Source organism: Thunnus albacares, chromosome 14 (genome assembly GCF_914725855.1).
Source record: "Thunnus albacares chromosome 14, fThuAlb1.1, whole genome shotgun sequence".
Classification (NCBI taxonomy): domain Eukaryota; kingdom Metazoa; phylum Chordata; class Actinopteri; order Scombriformes; family Scombridae; genus Thunnus; species Thunnus albacares.
In genome coordinates, this window is record NC_058119.1 from 6,645,485 (window position 1) to 6,664,028 (window position 18,544).

Consider the following 18,544-nt stretch of genomic DNA (forward strand, 5'->3'; position numbering starts at 1 on the left):
CTATAGTACTTTGCAGATTAAGATTTTACATAAAAAAAACATGTACCCTATTAAATACTTAAAATGTATCCACTTCAACCAGCTACAACATAAAATGCTGTTTACACTTGTATGCATCAGTAATAATAATCCAATGACATGGGTCATTATATTACCCATTGACTAATTTAATGTTTGATACTGTAAATACATTCAGGACAGTAAATATTTTCATGAAAAATCTGAAGAAGCTCCAGCAAAAGCACTAGAAAATCCAAAATGTGCTGGTTTATTTACTTTGTGAGTTATAAAAGATACTTGTGCCACTTTCCAACAGCACAAAAACGTGACCTGTTGGATGATTCGCTTTATCCAGACAATAGTGCCCCAGTGAGAATTAGAATACAATCAGTGTAGGTTTTCCTCTGGGACAGACAGAGGCCAGGCAGGCAGGCAGACCGAGCTGAGGAAATAGGCACAGTGTGAAGGCGACGTCCCGGGTGCTTTTTATTGTTATCTAACGGGATCAGGGCGCATCTTCAAAGCCTCAGAGATAAAGAGCCCCAAAAGGCTGAGGGACTCCTGCCTCCATAGCGACAGATCACCGATAAAGGAGACAACTAGGCCCGGCCTCTTATCTGCATTGTCATAGAACTAAACGATCAGTTGTTCCAGAGCTGCTTCATGCAGAGATCGCTCCCAGGAGGGCCGCGGATCCGCCGGGTTGTGCGCTGTCTCACGGGGGTTGTGTCTTGGTTTATTTGGCACCTAATGTACATGATGCGATGCTGTCAATCATCAACAGCTTACAGATAGTGACGAGTGAACATTTCAAGCCAACACTGATGAACAATGTGCTCTCCTGTTTTCAAGAGAAGTTTTAGACAATCTCAACTAGTTTTATTGTGACCTTACATATTTCTGTAGCCTAATTAATCATCAATGTAATATTGTAGCCACTGATACGTGAAGCAGGGCAATTTTAGGATTACTTGAGGCTTTTCTACGAGGCTGTTTGCACTCACAGGGTTTTCCCAGCTCCCTCGCAGCTTGTTTTAGCATATTTACATTTGAATGGACCGACAATCAACCGTAATTGTGTTGCTACTGTAATACCTTTGATCTGTAATGTTTGTAGCGCCTGTGCCAAATGCTGGCTGTTGGGTAGCTTGGCGCCAGCGCTCACCAGGGTATCAAAGACATGTCAATAAGGAACCATTGAAGATCGCTTGTGCAATCAAATAGAGAACTAGTTTGATTGCACCAGTGAGCCTATAGTTGCGCGCTGCAGTTTTCTCTTGCGGAACGTGTTGGGTTACAGTGCAAAAAGAGTTATGAATGTCTCAAAAGTTTCTCTCATCTTAAATGAATCCTTCCATTTGGTCACTAGCGCACTGTTAGATGTCTGGTCAATATTTAGGCTATATGACTTCAAATGGGATTCTACTGAATACAAAAATGACTGGTCCTGTTGTATGGGACCGTTCTGTCATATATAAATCTTAAAAACTGTCAGTCATAACCAGGAGACAAATGACAAATCTGTGATGCTCAACAAATACATTTTGAATTTTGGGTCCTTCACCACAGACCAGGTCTTAGAGGGGTTTTTTAATACATGGATCACAACTATCAGGGTTTAAGTGAAATCTGGAGCTTCTCCTTAATTACTAATTATGTCTTATAGGTTTCAGAATGATATGCATTTTAATAGCAGGGCAGATGAGAGAGAAATGCAAAAGATTTTTTCTCCATTTCTCCTTTTGCTCTCACATCTGTGCTCTCTGAGCCTTCAGCCACTGATGCACTCCAGTGTTTCAGATATTGGCGTGTCACAGACCTCAAATAGACACCTTTAAACCACATCTGATAATAGATACCCCAATGATCCCACAATGAGAGAAAAAAAGTAGTTCCCAAGTATATAACTGATAAGGAAATGACTGAAGAGTCATTGAGTTGACTTACTGACAAACTATTTAGATTGGGACATATGGGACTCTGCACCCCACTTTGAAAACCACTGCATTAAATATTTTTTTCTCTTTATCAGACCCAGAGAACACCCACGTTAAATTAAATTACATGACATTAATCTAGCAGGAAATTGTATCAAATGAGAACTTTAACTGCACCAGGCCTAATGAGACTCGTCATTTTCACACTTTCCCTCCGGCGCTACTGTATGCAGCAGCAACATGAAAGTATTTGGTCTCCACCTCTACAGAAGATACAGCTGTTCCTGAGGAGCCCTCAGTTTCAGTCGGGGCGGACAAATGTATGAGCTCAGGAGGGTTCTCACAGACTCGGCGGCGCCAGGTTTTCACACACTCACAGGATATGTAAAGAGTTCAATAACGAGCCATTAACCCCTAATCATCGGGATCGATCAGGCGTTAACAAGGGTCTCTACATATGCAAATCGCAGGGAGGGCCAGGCCCTATAAAGGCTGAGCCTAGACAGGAGCTGCTACCACACACTCCCTCTGACATTTGCTGGATTTACAGGTCACTGAGCAGCACTGCGAACATGGTGAAATACTTTTCTGTGGACTGGCTTGCCCAGAGCCATCACAACACCGCGGCGAGAGAGGAGCACGGAGATGTCACGGATATTGCGCCGACCTGCAGGCCACATATTCCCTGCGTGGTGCAGCCGCGCCCTCCGACTTATGGCAAGGGTTACCTGCAGCCAAAACCCAGACCATCAAAGCCCGCTGAGCACATGGATCCAGTGGAGAGCAGCGCGCATCAGGACTCCAGCCTGTGCTCACCTTTGCATCCAACAAACTGCGCCTCACCAAGTAAGTACAACTCCAAACTCCAAGTACAAATCTTTGGTTTGTGAACCAAATGTTCTTAATTCAGTCTTCAGTGTTTCTAACCAGAGTTTTCCTGCCTTCAGTTTCAGAAATCAGCGGCTACTCCTCCGGGTACGAGAGCGAAGCGGCTTCCTCTGAGTGTCTCTCTGTGGATGAGGGAAGCGAGGTGGAGAGAGACGGACCACAGCGCCGTGTGCGCACAAAGTTCACCCCCGAGCAGATCAGCAAACTGGAAAAGATCTTCAACAAGCACAAATACCTGGATGCTGGCGAGAGAGTGAAGACAGCGCAGAAGCTGAACCTCACAGAAACTCAGGTATGACGCGATTCTCACGCCAACAAATCCGTTTAATAACATTTCCCGATTACGTCTCTCATCCTGCACTACTCTGAATACTGACTTTATTTTTGCTCTCTCTCTCTCTCTCTCAGGTGAGGACCTGGTTTCAGAACAGGAGGATGAAGCTGAAACGGGAGGTGCAGGACTACCTCGCTCCCCAAGTCCCACCGGTGATGTTCCAGCCTCTGCCCCCGGTTCAGTACCACGGCATGGCTGGACAGCAACCTCACTACTCCTCAGCCAGCCCGGCCTTTTACCCACTCCCTGTCCCGCAGCTGGTCCTCCAGCAGCAGATGCCCCCTCAACACCCACCGCGTGTCATGATCCACAACCCACATTTCTACTGAAGAACTCCCAACTACAGACTTTTCCGACTGAAACACTTGAAATCCAAACACGTGCAATCCAGAGTTGTTTTATTTGATGTGTGATTTTATTACTTATATTTGATATATAAGTTGTATATAGATAACAGAAAAGTCTATTTATCATTGAATAAAGTTTATCTTCTATACTGCAGCACTGGACTCTTTGCTCTCTTTGCTTTGCATACATAACAGATACTAAAGGTGCCATTGTATCCTTCAGATAGAGCTGATGATATTATCTTTATTGCAGGATTAGTTTAACATGAATGGATCATCCCGTCTTTCATCTTAAGAAGAGAGGCAGATAAAACAAAGAAAGAGGCAATACAAATTCCACTGGTTTTAGGTTAAAGGTTCTTATCGCAACTCATTGTATGGATCTCCTGATTTGACCCTCTCATAAAAACATAATAAATAAATCATAGATACATAAATTGAATCACTGAGTGTTTGGGCCTCATCTACTGTAATGTTACAGTCAATAACAAAAGCGGCAGCTTTTGTGCTACAGATGTCAAATTCATGATAAGAGATTTTTTTTCTCCCCCTTGTCAGCAAAGACTGACCATAGGCTGGCCTTTCATATGCATTGTTTGTCTCCATCTCTGCACTTCAAAGGCCGGGTAACGGGGAGATCATGGTCAACAATTAGTCCTAATTAAGCCGCTCATTGATGAGTTTACACTTACCACAGGAGCCCTCCGGCCCGGCTCCAGAGAGTCTGGGGTTTTGTATGCCAAAGAATCTGATCTCTAAGGTATGTGATGAGATTTGAAGATAGCAAACTTGATTCGCAACAGCTTTAAGATGATTAAATAGGTCATATGTGTGCAAGTTGCAAGCCCTTATCAATCTAAACCTTGTGTTTAGAGTGCCAAATGGGTTCAGGACATTTAAAGTCACCTTACACCTATAATGCAATTCCAAGAAAACTCATTTGTAGATATAAACAGTTTCCATATGTTGCTGCAGTTGATATATTTGACAGTTAATTTAGGTTTCTCAACAATACACTTACAGGCTACCTGCTGTATGGGGTCTGAAACGATGCCCAGAGGCCCTGCAGCAAATGTCTCATTCAAACAGGTCAACAAAGATCAAACGGAACTTTCTCACTTTCTGTCGATGCTCTCTGGCTGTGGTCACACCCACCCAGTCCCCCCATAACAAAGGTTTCATCAGCGGGTTGCTTGATGCGCAGACAGCTGGGCGCTTCTGTCTGCAACTCCTCAACTCACTCAAGAGGAGATGTCTCTTCTCTCTGTCGTTCTCTCTTGGCAGGCTGTCAGGACAGTTGAGAAATTTTGAGTGAAAAGTGTTTTTAAATTTGAACAATTCCAGTGTCTTAACCTGCCAGTAAATGCTTGATTTGATAATAAAATATACAGTTATTTGATATATTGTGACATCCTGGGACAAGGAGTGCTGACATTTGTACTGAGCAGCGGATGTATACCCCTGAATCACTTTATGCAGAGATGCCAGGTAACTGATACTCAGACTTACTGGCGCCAGAGCATCTCAGCCAGCCATGAACGTGAGAAAAACCACAACTAAGCCTCTATTAACCTCAATTACAACGACCATCAAGTTTCTATCGTTCCGTTGAGATTCCTTTGCATATGCAAATAGAGACGTGTGCCCCTCCTATATAGCAGCCAAGAGTCATCCAAGTGGTAACACACAAACAAACACACACCTTGAGACTACTGCTTGGATACATCATGGCAAACTTCTCTGTGGAGTGGCTTTCCCAAAGTTATTATACAACGCAAAGGGACACTGAGGAGATGACTCCAAAGAAGGATGCTGCGCTTTATTCAAAAGTCCATAATGAAATTGTGGATTTTACAAAGGAATCAAGAAGCCAATACTCTCCGACCTCGCCAAACAGTAAGTTCACTGATAAACTCTGGTTTCCTCATGAGCTGAGATCGACAAACCTTTGTGTAGACATTGATTTCGACTAAGTTAATTTAGCGCTCTGTTCTTCCTTCTTTCCAGATAGTTGTGGCTACACATCAGGGTCTGAGAGTGAGGTTGGAGACGACAGCGAGGGGGAAGCAACCCAGCAGCGAAGGATGAGGACCAAGTTCACCTCAGAGCAAATCAGCAAACTGGAGAATACCTTCAGCAAGCACAAATATTTGGGCGCCACGCAGAGAAGGAAGCTTGCTGAGAAGCTGAATCTTTCTGAAACTCAGGTAAGTTTGAGCCAGTGCTTAAAAATGTGGTCCGAGAGAGTCACAGCAACATGAGGAATGGTTCATTTTTATCAGTTTGGGTTTATTGGCCTTGTAGAGTTGTGTTATTCTGTGTAAAGCAACGTAAAAGTATAATGTGAGACTCCTGATCTGTCGTTATTTACTTTTAAACTGTAAAACTCACTTACTTTTTAAACTCATGAAAAGTTTAAAAAGTAAACTTTCTTTACATATAGAAGCATTAGTTAATGACTTCCTTATATTCTCTTAGGTGAAAACGTGGTTCCAGAACAGGAGGATGAAGATGAAACGGGAGGTGCAGGATATGCGGCCTGAGTTCCTGTCGGTCCCGGCCGCTCTCCTGCCGCCTGTGTTGTTTCAGCACCCCGTCCTGAGTGGACAGCTCCCCTTCTACCCGCAGCTGCAGCCGCTCCACAGGACGAGCCTCCCCCCTCCTCTGCACCAGCACCGCACCCACCCTGTCATCCTGCCCCCACCCTTCTACTGAACTCTTCCAACTTTCTCTCCAAAAATTCCTGTCTAGAATCTAGACATGTTTCCATTGCTCTCTTTAAAAGAGGGGTTGTGAATATTATAATTGCTTTTACATATTTCTGAAGCACTATATAAGACTATTGATGCTATCTGTATATATGATTTGAAGAATGTAATGTATTTTTGCATCAAATTTTGTATGTTTTATGTCACGAATCGTTATTAAAGATGAATGGCCTCTTCAGTTTTTTGACAGTCTAAATTGTTTGGATTATTGACAATATTTTCTCTACCATATCCTCTAAAACTAAGTCTTGAAATTATGACACCATTAGGCTAATGGTGTAGGCTGGTATCTTTAATACACACACACACACACACACACACACACATATATATATATATATATATATATATATAATAAATCGTTAAAGGACACATTTGCGCAAATTAAAAAGGGAGGGATTGTTTCCATTTTCCTTACACAATAGCTCATAAAAGTGTTTTGAAAAAGCACAAGTGTAGGAATGGACTCATTAAAATGCAAAGCCATATGATCATGGCATATACCAAATTAGGAGATACAGTGTGCTGCCATCTGTTGTAACATTGATGTTAACTGTCACAAAAGGAACAAATGGCGACTGTTCGTGCGTCCTGTTTTCACCATATTGTGCTTCATTCTTTTCTGCCTCTCCCTCCTCTTTTTCTCTAAAGAAAGTGCATAGTGAAGAATTCAGGGTTTTCTCACACTGTGTTGCATATCATTGCAAAAGAGCACAGGAAGAGTTTGAGGTATCGCAGGCCCTGGACAGCCTGTCTCTCAGTCCTGCGCAGGGGGTTGAAGATGCTGTCTCCGTCTGCTGCAGGCAAATATTTTCATTTTGGCGTCCGGTGGCATGACTCCAAGCTGTGATCGCTCCCTGCTCGATGTAGATTTGCATCTTCAAAGGGACATCAAAGCAAAGGTAACTGCTAGATCATTGAGATCCATTGAGCTCTATTGTCTCCCGATTGAACAATTCGCACTTACTTGAAAGACGCGGAGAGACGGCGCCCTCAAGTCTGCAGAAGGTGTATATTGCCTCACGTTAAAGTCATTAGGTGGCACCAGCTAAATAGGTGACTGATTGAGTCACTGTGTCATAAAGCGGGTATGCCTGGTTCGCTTATGATTGGCAATTTGGAATCAGAATAGGAAATACCTGCTGGTGGAGTGATTACATTCACTGCAGGATATCACTCAGCAACATATGCTGTGTCATTCAGATCTGGGCTCCTTTGGCAGGTTTTATATTTAGCAGCCACATGCCTTTTTCAAAGGATGTTCAGAAGGGCCCTCTTGCCTGCATACACAAGTACATTTAAAAAGAAAATAAATACTGACACCTCCCACCAGGAGGCACAATTACTAAAGGGGATTATTAGAATTCCATGCATCAGTAACTACTGTAATGAGAAGAACATTATTCATTTAAAGGGTTACTGGATCCATTTATGCAAGCCTCTATACAACCAGACAGTACAAGGCCTCAGTCTGCAGCATTAACTAGGATAGTGCCTGGCACTAATGGCAACATGAGCAATAAATGATCCATTATGAGAGAGCAAAGAGTGGGTGATTTGGCCGCCACAGGCAGACCTGGTTCCCCAGAGAAGAAAGACTGTGCACCAACTGCACGCAGCAGGAGGTGGAAACTGAGCTGCACTTTTTAACCACCTGCCAACTGTACCAAGACATCAGAGACATATACCACCCACAGATTACAACCATGCCAAAAGACTTTGAAAACATGGCTAAAAATGTACATATCTGCTGGGTGAAATACAGCAATGTGCAAACACAGCAGCAAGATTTGTGAGCTGCTGTGACTGGAAAAGGATGTCGAATGGTATATAAGCACCATGAAGACTGTCAATCACCTGTGTACTCCTGCACTGACCATTTACACTGTGCTGATCTTTGTACATAGACATTACTGTACATACATACAGGACAAATATCTTTAAATACATTCACTTAAAAGAGAAAAATGTTTCTCACTTATTTGTATTTATATTTTATGACTGTAAGTCTACATTTAACTATTTTATTTTAAGTTATTTTTACTTATCTGTATATAGCAAAATCACTTTTTTCTTGCTGTTTTTATTTTACACTTGCTTTGGCAGTGTAAACGTCTGTTTCCCATGCCGATGAAGCCCCTTTGAATTGAATAGAATTGATTTGAAAGACAATGACTGCTTCACTGATCCTTTTGAACCAGGTGAGTGGGTGCTAACAGTCTCACTAAGCTGCAGCTGGATGGCAGCAGACAGAAAGGAGCCAAGGCTGGATGTTGGGAGAGGCCAAAGGTTGTTTACAAGTTCAGTGGAGAGAGACGCTAATGAGATCTACAACATCATCTGCTGATTATTCTGATGGCATTAAGCTTACAGTATGTGGCTTTCAGGGGAATTACTTCCATGGTTTTAAATGTATAATTAGCTCTGAGTTTTTGGTAGGAATTGCTCATGAAATGTGCAGTTAGGAAAATACTGATTGTTAGTTTGACAGTTAGGAAAGTACTTCTACAATAAAGTCCTTACAACTTATAGAAGTCACATATAGCAGTTTTATCAAGTCGCCTTTTGTCAGTGGTGGAAAGTACATTTAAGTACTCAAGTAAAATTTTGAGGTACAGCTGTAGTTACCAACTAGCCTGCAGAATAAGATTTCACATTAAAAAACACTTATAATATGCTTTTAAAATTCAATACATTACTAAGATTAAACTCTGTTCCAAACTTTTTTCCCTTTCCCTTGTCCCTGACAAATATGCAGTGTGTAGTTGGGGTCCTTTGTAATGTTTCAGATGTCTATATGAGTTGTGATTTCCCCTTTAAAATTCATAGTTTCCTTTAAATAACTGTTTTAGGCCAAAAGAAGTATAATTATACAATTATTCACAAAAAGCAAAAGTTAAGCCCAAAAAATGAATACAAAACTGGTTTGCAGAACGTGTTTTTTTTCCTACCCTGTCCCGTTGATCATTCTACATCTCCAGATTTGTTTTTTGACCTACCAGAGGGGGGCTGACCCCTGGGTTGGGAACCACTGGACCCAACTGTACATAAAGTGGTTAATGCTAGTGCCATCTTGAGCATCTACAACAGTAAAATGCTACTTACACATTGATGCATCTGTATTATAATGTAATATAATCAGTCACAGATGCTATTTTTCTGCAGAACAAGTTCTTTTACTTTTACTCTAAGTACATTTTGCTGATAATAATTTTGTTAATTGTTAATAATTTTGAGTTTGAATTAAGGATTTTTACTTGTAATGGAGTATTTTTATTGTATATTTATTGTTGTACTGGTATTTTTACTTAAGTAAAGGAATCTGAATACTTCCACTACTTTCATCTTTTGTTTTGACATTTTCATTAAAAGTGAAAAGATAGTTAAATAATATAGTATATCGTTTTGGCAGTGTATAACAATGACACTTTTATCAGCAAACAAAAAATGTGAAGAACATGGTAGAATCTGTTAAAATGTCCTGTTTTTATGGGGTTAAAGCAGCAATACTGAGGCAATTTCTTGGGCACTGTTGCCCATCAGAGTTGCCCAAAAGATTGCCTAGTGTATCACCACCCTAAGTCATTTATGTGCAAGTAAAAGTAAAAATATAAAAATGACTAAAATATCTTTATTATGTGATTCAGCCTCCTCAACTTAAAGACCCCTTTACTTACAATCTAACAAGTCAAAATACTATTATTCAACTTAATCAACATAAATGTCAAGTCCAGTATTTAATGACAAGAGAGCTTTATTTAAAAAAAAAAAAAAAACAGCAGACAGAGACAAACAGATGTTTTAAATGAACAATAATGTTTTACCTATACAAAATCACATCACCCTGTACATACATTGTCATCATGAATGAATATGATGAAATCTGAGTTATGATATGACATAAAAACTAATCACAGAGACACAAAAATCACCTGCGGTCAGTGTTCACTTCTGTCATGCCCAGGAAGGCTGGAGCCCAGGGTGCATGTGTGTGCACGCTTTGAGGTCAGCTGTCATGCGGAGAGGATGATGAAATGGCTGACTGACGGGTGGAATACCTCTGCAGCCCCATTTTCCCATGCCCTATGCCTCTTTAAAGTTACATCTCAAAGAGGTATATGCATAGGAAAAAGGAACAGCGAGTGCAAAGAGCCCTGCTTGCCTGCCGCTGCACGCTGCAACCTGGAGGGCAGGGATGAAAAAAAGCCACTGAGATACATGACTGCATGTACAACACAACAAAAAAATCACATATTTTTTTCTGTAGGTGAGATTTCTTCTCAACTAGAAGCAGACAACTTTTGTTGTTCAATATAAAACTTAACATTCATATTCCATCTTTTTCAAAAAGTCAATGTTTGGATTCACATTTTCTTAGTTTAAATCAAATAGATCAGTTTATAAAATGAGTCAGGCGTGTAGAGGACTTACCCTGTAAAGCTCCAGATGAGTCTCTCCTGGGAAGGCACCTCCTGTTGGCCATTTATCCCTCCACAGGGACCTTGAAGATGTTTGAGAAAGACAGAGTAGCTGTTGTCTGTACTCAGTCAGCACTTATCCTCCCTCCTTGGTTTCAAGCCATGGCAACACACCTGTGGAGACCACAGATGCCTCTGCAGAAAAAAAAAATAAAAACAACAGTTTGCCACACTGATACACATACAGTAGCACTGGCGTCTATGCATAGTTCATTGTCTGTTATGTCCAAATCTTTCTAGTTACAATGAACTTGTCACAGTTATCATCTCCTATCTGGCACATGCTGTACACGTCAAAAAGCAGAGTGTGGAAGAAGGGAAACGTTCAGGACGCCTCGTTCCTACCGGTGGAAAAGTTTCTTATCTGTTCAGGGTTTTTTTGCTCCCTTTCACCCTCCCAGAAGAGGGCCCCCCGTGCTTTTTAGCACTCAAGGTCTCTAGACAAGGACTCTCAGGGTGTGCTGAAGTGAGACACTGACACACACACACACACACACACACACACACACACACACACACATACACACACACACACACACAAATACACAGACATGCTGTGTAGTGTGTGGTAGAGGGAGTGTTATGGCATGTCAAGGCCAGTGCAAACAGCCGAAGATGAAACTGTGCTCTTTTCTCTGAAGCTCTGAGTTTGCACCGTTAAGAGCAGCAGTCATATATCACAGGGTTTGGTAAAGGAAGATCTATCATAGATGAGCATGTTGGCCCAGTTGAGGTCATCTCACACCATATTGTGGCAGTTAAAATCTCTTGGTATCTCTGGGTGAAAGAGGCAGCTGATGAACACCTCAAACAGCTGCATTATGTTTTAGAGTGCTATGAAGATGTTTTATATCTGGGTATTGAGTTTTGGTCAACACATACATTTTTTACTTTGTGATCATTGCATATGTTAAATTACATTAAGAAACATGGCACACATGTGTGTTGTCCTAACCTGTGCTCAATGCTTGAGGAGGCTGATATGTTTTATATAATCATTTGTGCTGTAAAAGGAAGATTTTGGTGTAGTCTGAAGAAACTGTGTTTGAAAATATCTTGTCAAAACCAAATTTAAGGACATACATTGAATGCATATGTATGTGTGTATGCATGTATGTATAGATGTATACATGGCCCTGATTCATATGTTACATCTCTTTTATCTTGAGGCCAAACATAATTAATTGCACAGTTGAGATTGCCAGGTCATGTGTGCTGTGTGATTTGGAAGAAATGGAAAGTGAATCCCATTTTCTTTTGTATTTCACATACTATGATAATTCAAGAGTGTACATTTTCCATGAATTGTCTTGAGAAACCCTGAAATATTCTGGTATACAGACTGGTTGTATAATTTTGATGTGTTTCATTTGCTAATCTTGTTTCTAAAGCCTAAAAAAGAAGGCAAAATCATATAATTAGCATTTATTTTGATTTCTCCAGTATTGGTTTTATACAGTACATGTAAGACATTAAGGTCTGAAAATCTGATTGTGTAAATAATTTCAGTTGGTTTTCTATATTTGGTGACTCTATGTAGTGACAGTGTATATGCAGAATCCTGGATCTGGCTTTTATTCATTTGTAAGCCAACGCAGGCTGTGCATGGTTGTATGCATGACACAACAATAAAATATTATTCCTCCATTCTTATTTTATCTGTGTTTATAGAAATAACATGTTTTCTTTTTAAGATTATGTAGACAGTGACTGTACTTTCAGTAAATTATTATATGTTGCTGCTACATACTGTACAAACCCAGTTTTTTTTCCAGCCTTACAGTTAGAGATAAACATAAATCCTCCAAAGCACCACTTGGTGGCAGCAGTTTCAAGCCCTGACTGGCAGCACACTGAGGTCAAATACTATTTGTCTATAGTCTAATAGTAGATATTTGTTTAAATTTAGGTAAACTGTGGACTGTATGGCACTGCTGTGAGTGACACCAACAGTGACATGTGCACTGAAGTCAAATTCCTTTACTGAGAGTATCTGAGTGATGCTTTGAATCGTCCCCTTTTGGTGAGACAAATACAGAAATATTTGATCCAGAACGGGTTCTTTGATCAAGGTCTGAAGAGCAGTGGCATATTTGTGCTCTGACTGGAGAGCTTATAGTCATGGAGAGCCTGCGGTGTTTACTGATGATTTCAATATGTACTTATATAGTAAATCCAAGGTACAGCATCCTCCTTTCTGCACTCCTGTGGATGCATACGGGAGAGCTGCAAAACAAATAGCTAAAAAAAAAAACAAGAAACAATGGCAAACAAGTGTACTTTATTGCAGCAGTTTCCCTTACATCAAAATGTTGAACTCGTTTCCTCTACGTCTCATGAGGGACTGCTTTTAATTGGGTACACTTTAACATGCAGCTTTAAAAATCCACTCTTGTTTTTGCAGAGTGTTTCATTTGAGCGGGGCAAATTTGCAGAGTTAAGCACAAATGTCTCACTCCACAGGAAAAAGCAACAAAAGCTGCTTGTTCATCTAAACGTATCTGCCATGGAGCAGGAGCGAATTCACTCAGCACAACATTTCAGAGGCGAAAAGCGGTTTGAGAATTTTGACACTTTGACAGGATGAGGGTATGATATTTCCAGAATTGCAACATAACAAACACCTGTAGTTGTCTTTAAGCTTGGACTGGCAATTTGCGGGATCTGTCACACTTATTAGCAACAATCGGAGGCGTGGAGCACTCAGTAAACACCACGTTTGACTTTGAAAATACATGCAGTGTAATTTTGTATATTTGTAGGAAAGAATTAAGTACAAATTAGGAAAAGTTTGACAGAAGTTAAATATGTTGCTCATGGTAGCTTCATATTTGGCGTGCAGAGTGGTATCAATCTTCTCATCTAACTCTCACCAAGAAAATAAGTAAGCTTTTGAACTTTTCCTTTAAAGATATGTACTAAAACAATCCAGTGTGTGCATTCCATGAAATAATATCAAAGCAAATTCTCCGATGGATGAAGATGTTATTAGCCAAGCTAGGCCAGGCTCAGCATGGCTGAGGAATGGCAATGTCAGTCAAATATCTCAACGAATATTGAATGGATCGCAATGAAATTTGGTATGGATATTCATGGTTCCCAGGTGATACATTGGTGACTTTGGTGATTGCCAGACATTTCCTCTGGCGCCACAGTGAGGTTGACATGTGTGGTTCAGTAAAAAATGTCAAAATTTCATTGTACCTGCAAATAATGACATTCCCATCAGCTGCAACTCTACTTTTTGTTTAGTGCTACTTTGAATGTTAGGACATGTTAACCTGCTAAACTGAAATACTAAATTTAATGATAAATAATAGATGAAAGATTAAAAAATAAGGAGAATATAAGGATTCACTTCTAAAACCCAGGACTGTATTTTGAGGTAACAAAATGGTGTACTTTTGAAGACTTATTCAGGAGTAGAAGCACATGACCTTAGAAATTTCCATTGGCAGTAAAGCAGCTAAGAAACTAATTTTGTGTCATGGTCCTGTCTGGTTTTATTGTCTTTTCTGGGTTTTTGTCATTTGTTTGCACTGAGTTTCCCTCCTTTGTTCCTGTGCCCCTTACCCAGCCTGCTTTTCCCTCCACACCTGCCCTGCATCTAGCATCTTTAGCCCTGCCCTGCTCTCAGTGTTTTCCCCAGCCAATCAGCTCCTACCTGCTCCTCCTACCCACTCACCTGCTCCCTATTCCCTCATCAGCTCCTCAGTACATTTACCAGGCTCAGTCATTTATTCCCTGCCAGTTTGTCTTTGTTACAGTGTTGCTCCTATGGACATTTGTAGTCAGTCATTTTGTATTCTAATCCTGTCTGTTATCTGTTCCTGCTGTTGCTTATAGTTTGGACCTTTTGTCTGTTTTTGACCTGCCAGCTTTTTGGACATGTAAGCCTAATTTTGAACTTTGATTTATTAAAACCTTTTTTTCATTCAACCTGTGCTGCCCTGTGTCTGCATCTGGGTTCTCCACCTGTCTGTCTCATCCTCATTTGTGACATTTTTGACCTCAACTTTATTTATCAAACAGTTTGCTTGTCTTTACAATGAAGATTACAGCATCAAAGAGCTGCCAATGTGGCTGTAGACTCTTAGTCTTGTTTTTGGGTAAAGCTGCCCCCCTGAGAGCCATGGTTTAAAATGTAACAGTATGATATACTGAATTTTCACACAGTATTCACTTTAAGCAAAATATCGCATTCACTACAGTGTAACCCACTGAATACAATGTAAGATAATTGTCTTCATCTCCTATATGAATCACACTGGTCCAAGGTTATTTAGATACAAAGAATGCTTTCAATAACTAAGACAATGCTAGCTCTTGCTATTATCATAACTTTCTTTTCAATGTGAAAATGTTGAACTTCTCTTGGAAACTGTGAGACTGAATCCCTGTGTCTCCCTCTTCCTTTCCTTCTGCCAGCAGTTAGTGAATTTTAAGTTCCCCTCCCTCCATATCCATTGTTGTGTTGTGCTTTGATGCAGGATGCTGGAGACGCAGTTAAACAGATGGAGACAGGGGGGTGTGCTGCCTGGGCCCCTCATGTAGGGGCCAATCTGCATCAGGCAAGGGGGCTGACAGAATAAGGCCATGGGGTGCTGAGACAAGCACCTGAACCAGGTTCTCTGGGGAGTCGGGCCACCACGCTGCCACCTGGCTCCCAATAGGAGGCTCGTGAGTTCAAGCATTCACGGGCTAAAAGTTCCCCTCATCTCTGAGCCGTTATGGTTCTTTTCATCTGCTCTGTATAGATGTGTGTATGTCTGAGAGAGAGAGGAGGAAGAGGAGGGGAGAATGAGAATAACAGAGCATAACAAAGAGCAGCTGAAAAAAACAATGATTACAGAAGGTCAGATTGTTCCGTGAACCTCAAAATTCAGGCTCTGCTTGTAAAACACAGCTACATAATAGACTCCAATACAGTATACTGGATACATTTTGAGTGCGTAACCTCATTTTACATTTAAATGAATGTCACTGGCTTAATTTTACTGCTTGTATGTTTGTCAGTTGTCTTTCTCTGTTCTCTGCAATGCGCAGAAATCTATTTGTAGTTCACAGGCAGCTGTAATGGAAACCAGGCAGCGTTTGACCTCAAGCTTTCTCATGACTCTTATTCACGTGCTCATATCCTTCAAGGCTGTAGACCACACTGCCTGCAACCATCTCTTCTACTTCTCTGTTACTCCAGGCGTTACTCTGACATTCTTGTCAAGAGACAAAGACAGCAACAACAGCATGAGCTTTAGTTCAGTTCGTTTTTAGATATTTTGCTAATAATTCACAATATCATAATTATCCAACTAGACAGGCTAAGAATCTTCATCTTCCTTTGTATAAAACATCACATGGTCAGTTTTCTATCAATTATCGTGGAGTTATCTTGTGATAAGAAAATGTACATAGATGTAATGGATTCCTTTGTGTCATTGTCTATGTAAAAAAAAAAGAGACTTAGAAATGCCCTTCTGGCAAAAACATTTGACTTGGAACAATAATGATCATAGTTACTGTTGTTCATACTTTTACCCCTGCTTCTCTGCATTTTTAAAAAAAAAATATGGTGGTGATTTTGTATGTTTGTATTTTACCTTTTTGTTTGTCTTTTGTGTGTTTTTCATATAAGCCATTACAGGTTTCTAAAACGTAATAATAATAATCATAATAATCATAATAACCACAATCACAATCATAATCATAATCATTCATAATCATAATCATAACAGTTCCATGATTGCATGCAAAATACTGAATTATCATAGAAATGTCTTTTTTTCTCAAAAGAGTATGGATAAGCAGCTCTTCTCCATTTATCCTGAAGACATAACTATTCAAGGTTGGATGTTTTTCATATATAAGACTCATACAATTAAAAGATTTGGTTATAGGGTGAAATCCATGAAATGCTCAATGGAGAACAGATAAGTGCTCATGTCACCACAGTGGCACTTTTTGGCTCACTGCCATGGTAGAATCCTTCTTTTAAAATTAACAGTGATTCAAATAAAATCAGATTTTTTTTTAAACAGTGAAATGACTCTATTCTGTCCTTGTTACCCTCTCTTTCTCTGTGTGTCTCAATCTCTTTCTCCCCCTGTCTCCCTTTCTTTCTCTATTCCTGAGGGTGGCTCAATCAGACGACAACGGTGGCTGTCTGTCGTCGTCAAAAGACATTTCAATTTGGTGGCCCTCCTTCGGGCCCGGGCAAATTACCACTTCAAAAGGCTGTGAGTCCCCAGGTCGCTCCCAGTGGGGTGGGCCCGGGATGCTGTCTCCCTCTCTCTCTCATCCCTCTGTTCAGCAATGCTGATGAGGGCTCAGGCCCCCTTGAGCATGCTTGTCCCTTCATACTAAACAAAACTCTCTCCTGTACAATAAGGAGCAGGCTCCATTATTCTGCATGAACAGCGTAATGTCTTAAATTTGTGTTAGGTGGAATGTGCGTGAAGATATTAAACCACTGGAAATGAGCAAATGGGAAAAATGTTCGGTCTACAATATTGACTTCTAGGCTAAATTTTAGGATTCGACATGGAAATCCATTCCACAGATTGTGTCCATCATCAAACATGTTCTACACAATAAATGCTTAAAGTCCAGATGAAACAGTATTTTGAGAGTATCTAACTTCTGTATCTTGATGTATTTCTGAGTGAAACAGGATAGAGAGGCGGGACATAACGTTGGGAGGAATTTGATACAAATGTTGAAAAGAGGGCATGTCATAATGAATCTTAGCTTGGTGCTGCTAAAAGTAAGATTGATTGATGGGTGGATGTATTGGTTGAAATTGGTTGGTTCAAGCCAACATCAGCACACATCATATTTTGTTTTACAGGAAGGAAACATGATTTGGTTTTGATATAGGAATACAAAGAAATGGATTTTTTTGTATTTCTCTTGGCATATATTGTTAAAGAGGTGCACAGTATGACCTGGGATGTGATCTAAAAGGGTTAAAAAGGCATTTTTCATTTCATCTTGATTTTAAAGCCGGTACAATGTAGAATTTGTATAGCTTAATGGCTTCTTTTGTAGAAAAAATAAGAAATGCAAATGAAAGTTGATGTAGTCTGTGTCTTTTTTACATTTTTGATAAAAAATTAAATAAATAAATACAAAATGTTCAAGCCAAATCTATAGTAGCTTTAAAGGAATTTTTAGACTTTTCCATATATGAGCTGGTTCACATTCTTGGCGAGAGTTAGATGAGAAGTTTGATATTACGCTCTTGTTTGTAGGTTAAACATGAAGCTAGAGCAAACAGGTAGTTAGCTTAGCTTAGCATAAAGACTGGAAGCAGTGGGAAACAGCTAGCTTGGCTCTATCCAAAGCGGAGACGCTAGCAAATCACTGGAATGGCCGAGAAATATTTCTAGCACTTAACTCCCTGAAAACACTATTCGTCATTTCTACATTTCATTTTTGTATGAGGTATTTATGCCCAACCAAAGCACCTGTTGGCTCTATTTACTGTACAGACATGACAGTGATATCGCTCTTCTCATCTAACTCTCGCCAAAATGCGAATAATAATTTTCCCCAAAATGTCAAACTATTCTTGTAACTTATTACTTAACTGTAACTTATTATTACTAATATTTAATACTTATCTTCAAGAATATGGACTATCAAAGTGATGTAGCCTAAAGGAGTGCATGAATGACACATTTAAAAGCAAATAAATCACAATTGCAAAAACTTACAAAAGTGGACCGAGTTCAGTTGCAGGCTATTGACAAACACCCGCTATGTAGTGCATCTTTTCTGTCACAACCCTGGTTTA

General features: G+C 40.2%; 2 protein-coding genes and 2 long non-coding RNA genes across 5 annotated transcripts; 3 read left to right on the forward strand and 1 right to left on the reverse strand.

Annotated features, from left to right (window-relative positions):
• The first annotated feature begins 2,392 nt into the window (after positions 1–2,392).
• On the forward strand, positions 2,393–3,610 carry vox (ventral homeobox). The gene is made up of 3 exons (XM_044373304.1): positions 2,393–2,783; positions 2,885–3,117; positions 3,234–3,610. The coding sequence occupies exons 1-3, from the start codon at positions 2,510–2,512 to the stop codon at positions 3,486–3,488; spliced, it is 762 nt and encodes a 253-aa protein (XP_044229239.1). The 5' UTR covers positions 2,393–2,509; the 3' UTR covers positions 3,489–3,610.
• Positions 3,611–4,987: 1,377 nt separating this feature from the next.
• vent (ventral expressed homeobox) lies at positions 4,988–6,404 on the forward strand. The gene is made up of 3 exons (XM_044373428.1): positions 4,988–4,994; positions 5,490–5,713; positions 5,985–6,404. The coding sequence occupies exons 1-3, from the start codon at positions 4,988–4,990 to the stop codon at positions 6,219–6,221; spliced, it is 468 nt and encodes a 155-aa protein (XP_044229363.1). The 3' UTR covers positions 6,222–6,404.
• A 3,481-nt stretch (positions 6,405–9,885) lies between these two features.
• LOC122997130 lies at positions 9,886–11,158 on the reverse strand. The gene is made up of 2 exons (XR_006407150.1): positions 10,706–11,158; positions 9,886–10,456 (listed from the first exon to the last, which is right to left on the reverse strand). It is a non-coding gene; the product is annotated as an uncharacterized LOC122997130 (long non-coding RNA).
• A 2,894-nt stretch (positions 11,159–14,052) lies between these two features.
• Positions 14,053–18,086, forward strand: LOC122997112. 2 transcript variants are annotated; one of them, XR_006407147.1, is made up of 3 exons: positions 14,053–14,642; positions 15,243–15,432; positions 16,543–18,086. It is a non-coding gene; the product is annotated as an uncharacterized LOC122997112 (long non-coding RNA). The 2 variants fall into 2 exon arrangements; XR_006407146.1 differs by having other exon boundaries at positions 15,243–18,086.
• Positions 18,087–18,544: the final 458 nt, after the last annotated feature.